The 10,220-nt window shown below is 47.5% G+C and overlaps 1 protein-coding gene across 2 annotated transcripts in view; it reads right to left on the bottom strand.

Annotated features, from left to right (window-relative positions):
* Positions 1-195: 195 nt before the first annotated feature.
* Positions 196-10,220, bottom strand: part of PQLC3 (PQ loop repeat containing 3) — a 14,839-nt gene continuing 4,814 nt past the window's right edge. For both annotated transcript variants that reach the window (XM_011365128.2, XM_023533600.1), the window contains exons 2-7: positions 9,314-9,396; positions 9,173-9,242; positions 7,141-7,198; positions 4,433-4,553; positions 2,456-2,497; positions 196-1,294 (exon numbers count right to left, since the gene is read on the bottom strand). In XM_011365128.2, the coding sequence (XP_011363430.1) occupies positions 1,203-1,294; positions 2,456-2,497; positions 4,433-4,553; positions 7,141-7,198; positions 9,173-9,242; positions 9,314-9,396 (466 nt within the window). In that variant the 3' untranslated portion in view covers positions 196-1,202. The remainder of the gene's footprint in view (positions 1,295-2,455; positions 2,498-4,432; positions 4,554-7,140; positions 7,199-9,172; positions 9,243-9,313; positions 9,397-10,220) is intronic.

The raw sequence follows: 10,220 nt of genomic DNA, 5'->3' as shown, positions 1-10,220 counted from the left end.
GAGAAAAGATTTACTGGGATTTTTTTTAAATGACAACTATAATTTTAAAAACTACACAGTATTTTCAGATACCATGTTTCTCTTCCTGCTGGTCCCAAGCAGAAATTCTAAAAGGATTAATCAGTTTATATTTTTAAAATTGCACTTTACGTAACTTAAAACTAATCACATTAAAACAGTTTTAAGACAGCAGAATTCAAAATATGAAAGTTTATTTTACATAAATATTTTCTAATAAACATTGCTTACTGCATATACCAGGATAATGCCATTCAACTGTAAGAGGAAAGAGAGTTTTTAAGTGTTAGGGTTTATAAACATGAAAATACAGTGTAGAATCATACCATGTTTAGAATGTGATAATGAGAACCAAATCCATAAGAACTTGGCAGAACTCAGCAATACCCTTTACTGCATATATTTTCAATACACAAAACCTGGTTGAGGTCAGGCTGTATTTCGTACTAAATTCTAGTAACAGTAATTGCATAGATGTGGCCTTTTAAAAATGGTTGAATCAGAACGTTCACTGGGATTGCCTCATCGTAAACAGAGATTGCATCCAATACTGTCGTTTCTTAGGAATTACTTAAAGGCACAGTATGAAGCTAAAGGACCACTTTGGTGTATGAACTCAAGCTAGTTACATTTTTGCATGCCCTGATGTGCTTCCAATAACATAGGGAGGATTGCACTGTTACGATACAATAAGGATATCCTGCTTTGTCTGTTACAATTAAACAGTCCCAGAAAGTGAACCCTAGGAATTTGTTACAAATCCACTTCTGACTTTGAGCAAAATCCCACTCCATTCATGTTCATTTGTGCTCTGCACAGCATTTGTTTAAAAGATTCTGAAAGCTGAAAAACAGATGCAGTTAGCTCTAGGCAGCTCAGCTCGTTGGAGAGAACTTTAATCATGACTAAGGGTCAAAGCGAGAATCTCCAAATGGGATTCTTGGACAACTTCCATCAATCAACCTCAAAGATGCAGATATCTGAACCCTAACAACCTAATGGAGGTGGGGGGGGGGTGTCATTTTTAAGTAAGCAGTTAAATGGCCCTTGCAAATCTAAAATATCTTTGGCTTCAAAGTTTCTGAAATGATTGACTAAATTTATAAAAGACCTTGACCCAGCAATGAGCTTTTCTTTTTCTTTGGTTCAGTTATTCGAAATCCACTTTGTAAGAACAGTGTCCATCATTTAGCCTTTAAAACGGTCTTCCGATAGCGAAGTACTGTAGCAGTGACCCATAAATTTAAAGCCAGCATGGTCACAAAACGTGTAAGAACTGAAATCAGTCAAAAGAAAAGAAAGAAGTGTATATTAATACTTTTCACATTATAAAACAAAATCACCTGCTCTAAATAGAAACCTAAATAAAGTTTTACCCTGCTCCCACTGCCCCCCCCCCAAAAACCTGAAACTTAAACTATGGATCATGAGAACTTCTGAACAATTTTGGTTCCAAATATTTCGGGAAAAAATGCTCTTCCTATCATTGGCCACTTGGCCTGACTTCATGAGTAATAATTTATCAAATGTTTAATTTGGAGAAATCTGGCTCTGGCTGATAAGGAGTATTATATAACCTTTTAAAACCCCTTTACTCATTTTTAAGTCTGGAGGGTAGCGAATGGTGTCTCAGAACCTCCTGTGTAAAGGAAAGGTGGTATAGTGTGTTCCGTCAAGATAATTCTGAAAAACTGGCCAAACGTCAAGATTTTTTATATGCTCAATTTGGGAGTTGAAAATGCCTAAGAAATTACTAAATTATTTTTAGGCTACCCCAAGTATTTTCTCCATCACCGTTCCCCTTTTTAAAAATTGACAAGGACATGGAGTCAAATGATCATGTCACTCCCCTGCTTTAAAAAGCCTTCCACTGCTTGTGGGCAATTCTCGGAGGTTCCAGACCTTTTGGCCACTGCACCCTCTCCCCCCCTGTCGGTCACCGTACTCACTCCCACGACGCGCTCACTGCAGGCCGCCTCTCTCTGAGGCCACGCCTTACATCCTCGTTGCTCATGACTTTCACACCTGCTGCTCCTTGTAACAGTTTCTTCCCCACCTTCTCCGGGTCTCACGCTTATTCAAATCCATTTTCCCAGCTCCCTCCAGCTAGGTCAGGTCCCCATTAGGTGCTCATCCTGTCCTACTCTTCCAAAACACATTTTATAATATTTTTCAATAGTTAATTGCGTGATTACTTCATCAACTTTTTCCACTGCTGGAGTGGAAGACAGGCATCGACTCTCATGCGTACTCTGCGAGGGGCTACGAAAGTAGATGCTTAAGGCTATAGACGGTGACTGGTTGTTGCTGGCCTCTAAGTTTACAGTCCAATGGAGCCAAGTCACAATCTGTTAAACCCTAACACGATTTACAAATGAAGGAGGCATAGGTGGCACAACATTGTTAAAGGAAGCGGGCAGAAACATTTTTTGCTTACGTGTGAGATCATTGGTGGTCATTAAAGTTGTTATTATTCTTGCTGTAAAAAAAAAAAAATTGGCAATAAATATCAACTCAGACAGTTTGGTAGTTAGCTAAATAATGTCTTTCAGTTTTCAGTACAGGAATAAATGCTAACTATTCTTGAAGGATTTTGGTAGTACAGTAGTATAAGAATACTGAATACTAAGTAGTACTATGTTTCATAAGACTTCTCAGAGCCAGCCATGTTTCCTAGCCCAGTGATTTTGAAGCTGCTCATAAGAGCAGAAGCTGTTCCTGGGAGGTAATTCAGAGCTGCCCAGGGAAGCCCGGGGTGGGAGGGTATGGAAAGCCAGGGAGGAAAGCAGAGCTCACCCCAAAAAGCAACTTTTGAAAAACTCATTTACATATCGAGCTTCTGGTTAGGTTTCATTTAAAGAGAGACTCCCACTAAAAACAATGTTTTTAAATCGCTGAACTCTGACCCCTTTTTATTTTCTAGGTAAACGAAAGCGAGGCCCGGAAAAAGGCATGGTTTTCCAAAGGGTCTAACGAGAACTGTTTAATTACTTTTTGTGGCGTAGCATTTTGCTTAGTAAGCACTTAGGAAATGGGGGTGACAGTTTAAACCGACACATGTGAAATGGCAGGGAACACCACTACCTACAACTCAAGGCACGCCTTTCCCAACCCAAAACCAACCCATACGTAGCTCTCCCTCTGCCTAACACGTTTTGCATTTAGCATATACTGACATAGTAGCTTTTCAGCCTGATCATCCAACTAAACTAAGCCCCTGAAAGGCAGAGACCAAATCTTATCAAATGTTTTGTTGCCAATTTTGATAACCCAAGGATTTACGGGAGCTTTGTGAATGGTTGTTGATTAAGTCAGCAATGTATATAGGAGGGGTGGGTCTTACACAGATGGAGAGAAGATTCTATCCCCTTAGGGAGGTGGCCAACTAAGGATCCTTAAGCAAACTCTTAAAAAGACTTTTAATAATTGGTAAATGGACAATAGTAACAGTGACTGAAGGAAGTCGGGTGAGGGCTAAAACGCACATTTCATTCACTTCTAAGTCAGCACTGCTGAAGTTGTTAGTCTCATCCATCAAAAAGGGAAGCTGGGCTTAAAATCAGTTCATTTTTTCCCCCATAAAATTAGTTCTTCTTTTTATCATCTATTCAAATATTTAAGTACTTATTAAGCAGAGTGCCATGCAAAATAGATTGAAATGTAATATATGATCTCTATAGGTACAAGTTCCCAAGATTTCCTTTAAAAAGTTTAATAAGCAACATTTAAAGATTAAAATACCTGAAAATAAAATTAGGGAGCTAAGAAGTAACATATCCAATTAGCAATCCCAGAAGTTATATATATCCCTACCAGCAACCTGGATGCAAAAATTGGTCCCTTAAGATAAAGAAACATGAAGGAGTATAATTCAAATATCTAAAACTAGTAAATCTAATTAATGTGATAGCTCTGAAATTTTAAAATATCTACCTAAATATAGCATATATGTATTTTAGGTAGTTCCTGCAGGAATCCAAATGAATAGTGGAAATTCTAAATTTGGAACCAAATTATGGCTCCAGAAAAACCCCATTGTTGCAAATTTATATTCATTCTGAAAAGTCAGTGTTTGATTTTCATCTCTTTAATCTGTTCCATCATCAAGATTCAGATTTTTAAAACAATAAGTGGATTCAAGATAATCATCCTCTTAATGCTTTTCAAAGAAGGAGAGAGGACTTAATACTAGCCCAGGTTTTAGGTAAAAGCTGCTTTCACTTTTTTAGCAGCTGGATAGAGAGTCATCCGCAGCCCTGTAAATATGGACACACTAGGCAGTTCCATCTGAATAGCTATTTGCGAAAGATTAAAGCTCTAGAGACTATGGATGGCATTTGGACACCAAGTTAACGCAGTCTTCTGGGTAGACACCCCCTCACCGCCCTCACCCCGGATAGAGTCTTGTTCTTACCCACACAGGTGTAGGAAGCGAGGCTCCAAGTCAGAGCGCTCACAGCTCCGGAGTCCCCAGTCTTCCACAGGTACTGGAGCTGAGCAAACTTACTGGCCACACTGATGAAAAGACATAAACTCTGTGTGCAGATAAAACACAAGGAGGTCAGGAGTCCCTTAGTTGCCAAGGCTGAAGAGCACCAGATACTGAAAACGCTTTGAAAGCCAAATTTTCAGGTCAAGTGATAACCAATTTGCACAAGGGCAAAATCCAAGTTTAGTGGAAAAGAACAACCACAAGACATTTATTTATAATGCACCGATTCCGCGGCTGGGTGAGTAACTGCAGGGGGCGAGGGGTCCTGGGAGCCCAGGGAACAGCGTGATAAAAGGAGGGCTCTTGCTCTGCAGCGTCCAACGCGTCCAACGCGACAGACGCTAAGAGGAGAAGCCAGGACAGCTGCTGGGGATGAAAGTGGTTGGTGTCCTTGACTAGCTCATTTATCTTCCGTCCGCGCAGAAAGAAAGCTCCACGAGGAGAGAACTTATTCTGTTTGCTGCGAGGTCCCCAGCACCTGGAACGGCGCTGGCGCGCGGCCGTCACTCAGCGAGTCCCGTTGAATGTGACTAAATCCTTAACGACGAAGCCATTTGTCAAATGCGATGACGGAGGCGATCGCAGGGTATCATGGGAGGAGAGAAGGGGTGACTTGGACAACGGAGAGTTGTAGGGAAGGTAGACGAGCAAGGGCCCGTGGTCAGGCCTGTGGTCAGCTCCAAAGGCAGGTCTCACTAGGAGCTGGGCGCAGGTGGCCCGGATGACTGACTCCAAGCGGGCGGAGGGGTGGGGGACGTGAGGAAGGCGGCCCTGTGCAGTCTGGCTGACAGGAGCTGGCCGGGGAGGGAGGAATGGAGGGACAACTGGCCAGGACACAGACCTGGCACCTGCAGGCGGAGGAGTCGGGGAGGGTGGTGGGAGGGGCAGGAGGCGCGCACGCGCTCCATCCACGCGAGCCAGGGACAGGGCCGCGTCCGGCAGACGAGTGCTGGCCAGTCCTTCCGACGGCACCCGCTGCTGACCCCAGCAGACGGCGTTCCCGGGGAAGAGCCGGCGTCGCGATCACGAAGGCGTCGCCTCGGGGGCATGAGCAAGGCCCGGACGATCTCAGCGCACGTGCTCAAGGGCAGGTGACTCGGCTGTCACGCAACGCAGAGCCTAACGCGAGCAGGACCTGGCAGGACGAGCGAGCTCGGACCATGGGGAGATGACTTCGGAGGGCTTCGATCACATCTTTTTGTGAATAAACTACGAGTATGTGAATTATCTAAACCACGAAAGCACAGTTTAGAGTTTCTGCGGACGGGATTTCTCGGTCCGAACTGGTACTTTTGAAACCAGTAGGGCTGTAAACCTTCCAGAACTTGGCTTTTTCACGAATTCGCACAGCACCCTCCCCCGCGGGGGCCCAGCGGCTTCTACCCTGGGGGAGCCCTGAAGCCTCAGCTCTTTCTTCACCGCAGCTCCACGACCCTCGAGCCAGACCTTGTCCCCGAGGCCCCTGGGCCTGCCCCGGAATAGGCATCGGGAAAGACTTGGGGACAGTGACAGCACAGTGCCGGCATGCAGTCCGTGCTCGACGAGGGGAAAGGAAGCCTCTATGAACTATCGGAGCCCCGGGGTGTGGTCAGAACAGAGCATTCACTGGGAAGGCACAGAAAAATCAAAAAACCCTGCAGCCCTCGGCCTCCATCCAGACCGGGTCCCCGGAGCCCGCTCCGCCCCGCGCCCGGAGCGAGGATGCGGGAGCCGGAGGCTCTTACGGCTGGCAGCCTGATCTCCCCAGACAGCCGGACCGGCACCGCGGTCCTGGAGAGGGCTTCCGGTGGGGTGGCCAGATTTAGCAAATAAAAATACAGGGCACCTGGTTAAACTGGAATTTCAGATCGACGACAAATCATTTTTTAGCATAAGTATGTCCCGTACAATATTTGGGACTTAAACTAAATACGGACACTAAATATTTAGAATAATATTTATCCTAAAAAATGATTTGTTGTTGGTCCGGCAACCCTACTCGTTTGCTCTCCCAACGTCGGTAGGTTGGAACCTAACTTGGGGAGTCAAGTCAGCTTTCCAAGAAAGTGTCACAGCCAAGATGCTGGGGGAGGAGGGGGCGAAACTCGTGAGTTGGGTGTGGAAGGCAGTGACTTGTGATCACCAATTAGTCGTCCTCCTTTTCCCGTATGCTGGAAACATTCGCTGGGTCGCCTTGCAGAGATCTGTGGTTAGAGGCTCCATGACCGCCAGCGGAATCCTCTTCCCACAGCATGGGTTCGGCTCTCCCCCAAGGAAGGGAGAAAGTACAGGGCTGACCCTTTTCCAAGGAGGACAAAAATGTCTGGGGGCGGCAAACTCAGAAAAGCGAGTAGGTGGCCAACATGTAATTATGAACAGGACAGGAAGCTCTTTAACTTACGCTCGGTTCTTCATTCCAGTACCGTTACCTACTGTCCCAATCCGGTTCTTTATGGCCCCCCCAAAAAGTATAAAAACTTCTGCCTTCCATTTAAGTGAGAATAATGTCTTAATATTTGGAGAACGCTGCGCTTGCTTACAACCGAAAACGTAGCAGCTTAAACATTTGATCTAGCAAGTTCTTTGAAGGGCAGTGGAACGGAGAAGAGAGAGACAGACCAGTTCACACTCTTTTCAAGGCCAGCGCTTACCATGGAAAGATCAATGATCCACTTCTGCAGGGTGAGGACGAACCAAGACGCCACGAATCTTACCGAGTGCTAAGGAAGTGGCTCAGCGGGCAGCAACCCCAACCCCCACCCCCGCCCCCCTCTCCCGCCCACAGAAACAAACCCGGACCGCAGAGGTTACACGGCAGCCAAGGGGGGGATTGGGAGCAGCTCTGCTAGGACTTGTCAGATTTGGAAAAGACAAAAACAGTTTCAAGTGAACACCTGCCAGGAGTCTAAAAGAATAGAATAGAAGCAGATTAGAGAAGAAAATGACAAAACCAAAACAAAAAAAACCCTGTATTCATGGACTGTTCCAAATGGTTTTAACTTCTGGCTTAATTCCACACCACGTAAGCATCGCTGAAGAAATGTCAAAAGTTAAGTTCTGACAAGAGGGGTCCGACGTTACGAAGTCGGCATATCCTGCAAGGTTGATGTCACGTGAAACTCTATTGATTTTCCCCTTTCCCACTAACCCCTGTGTAAAAATGATACAGTGGGGAGAGAGATGCTGGGAGACAGGACGGATGACATCTGATCGTCATCAAGCTGAGGGATGCTGCAGGAAGAGAGGGCCCGGCTAGGGAAGCTGAAGCAAACACAGGAAAGGAGGGGACAGGCAGTGAGGGGACAGCCAGGAGCCTCTGCTGTGACCCTGGGCAAGTCCCTTTCCATCTTTCGACCTTGGTTTGCTTATGTGCAAAATGGACCTAACATTCGTTGCCCTATCTACCTCCTCGATGCGACGTTGCTCATCGTAAGGACCCGACAGATTGCTGTGATTATCATTCATCGTTTAAATGAAGGGGCTGAAATGGACAATGCCCTGTGCTGAAAGTCAGCAGACTAACTACTAGCAACCTGGTCAACACCGGAAAGGCAATGAATTTGGATGAAATCCGGTTTTAAAAACATTCTCTAATTAAATTTCTTAAACTAATTTTTGGGGTATATTTTTGCCCCATTTTGTGCCATCTCACCTCATTCTATTCATTCCCGATATACATTTTATTTAAATAGTAAGCCACGCAATGCTTTTCATCTACAAAGTACTCTGTTTCCAGGAGCCTTCAACCCGCTGGGGCTAACCCCAGCTGAGGGGCCGGGGAACGGTCCAGACACACGCTCTTGCAGAGGGACGCTGAGTCACGGCCTTACAACTCCATGGAACAGCAGAGGGTCAGGACTCAGTGTGCACCCGGCTCCCCTTTGCAAAACGCTTCTAGTAAAACAGCCACGATGACTGTGCCATGCCCTCAGCTTGTAATTTGGTTCTCTCGATAACCCTAAAGAGACAATAATATCCCATTTCGCAGATGGGGTATCTGCGGGCTTAGAGAGCTTTTGGCAGGTGGCCAAGGACACCAGGTGCTTCCCACCTCCCTGCACCCACGCCCTCAAGGTGCTCAGGGCAGACAGGGCGGGGCAGCACCCTCCCCCTTTCTTCTACCCAGAAGACCATGCCACTGCCAGTCAAGGCTTTCCCAGCCTCCTAAGGAATGTGACTGTGACGGTCAACCCGAGACAAAGAGTCGAAGTGAAAGTCAGGCCCTGGGGACATGTCTGTGTAATGACCAGGTCCCCACAGGGGTCCTGCTAAGGTCTTGACTTCCAGGAGCCCTCCCGAGCCTGCCCCCCGCACCCACACAGGCTGACCGCATGGTGTTATGCCGGACACGATCATGACTAGGACTTAACTAATTGGGGACATTTTCATGTCTCCTTTCCCCTAAAGAACGAGGTTGGAAGAAGTCGCTCAGCAGGCGTGCTCTGCCGCTGGGAACGTTCACCAGCAAGGTCCTAATCTACATCCCAGGTGGCGCCCTGGACAGCACGAGGGCAACTCTGGGCTGCGGAGATGCATTTGCTCACACTGAGTCTTGCATTTGGGATTCTTTTCAGTGTAACCGAAAAGATCGGTATGTGGTAAATGGCCCTGATGAACAGGGGGTACTATTAGGAAACGCGGCACGCCCAGGCCCACCTCCGATTCTGCGGCGTGGAAGGATACAGGGCGACGTATGGCGCTGACGCGAACACGTTCCCGTTGAAGTGGAAGACACCGAGCAGGAGGATGATATCTGACGGGAAAGGCTCAGCGTGAGACGGGGGAGGGGCCCAGGGCCGCGCTGGGCAGGGAGGGCTCGGTTACCTTGTGCGATGAGAATGGGGTACTCCAGGTAGGTCAGCAGCGGGTACTCGTAGTAACATTGGTACCGGAGAAACACCAGGTACCTGGGGAGAGAGAGGGCACACCTGAGCTCGGACCGACCTGACACCCGTCTGGGGAGGCCGGCAACACCAAGAGCACAGCCTTGTTTGCAAAACCTTGGAACTAACTAGTGTTTGGAGCCTGCAAAAGTCAAGGAGAGAGTTTGACAGCAAAGAGGGTGGAATGTTAATTTAATAACATGACTTTGGGAGCACACGGCCCTGGCTCGGCTCTGGACAGCTCTGGACATAACACGCGCGGTCTGTCACGTCCCTTAGGATGGTCATTTACAAACGATTTTTGCAGAAGGCAATGCACTGGCCAGGATTAGGAAAGACAGGGGCTTCTGGGACCAGGTCTGCTGTCCCCGAAGCTGGAAGCATACCCCAGACACCTGCTCTAATGGAGCAAAAATGACAGCAGCCTCCTGGCAGGGAGCACCTCCCCCCCGCCCCCCACTCCTGAGGCACCCTCTGTGTCTAGTCCTGCACCTACGTCACTCTGTGTGACCCCGGCCTGCACGTGCTCCTGCTCCCTGTGGCACCTTAGGCAGGCTGCCTCCCCACCCACCGCCAGGTTCTTGGGTCATTCCACTGCCAGAGGGCTGGTTTTTTTGATAAGATAAACTGTATATAAAATGATAGGTGACACCCCAGTGAAGGTCAAGCCCTCACTTCTTTTATGGGGGTGGGGGGAGGGAGAGCAGAGCTGTGTGCAGGCTCCCGACTCTACAGGCAAATGTCGTCCGGTCACCCAGAGCGGGCCTCCTCTCTCCCAGCTCAAGGCTCTACCTGGGGACTCGGGTCCCTCTCCCTGGCCTTCCTTGCCTCCCGCACCTTCCCTCTGC

Source organism: Pteropus vampyrus, unplaced genomic scaffold (genome assembly GCF_000151845.1).
Source record: "Pteropus vampyrus isolate Shadow unplaced genomic scaffold, Pvam_2.0 Scaffold105, whole genome shotgun sequence".
NCBI classification, from domain to species: domain Eukaryota; kingdom Metazoa; phylum Chordata; class Mammalia; order Chiroptera; family Pteropodidae; genus Pteropus; species Pteropus vampyrus.
Note: the sequence above shows the minus strand (reverse complement) of the source record. Positions and strands in the feature narration are given on the sequence as shown.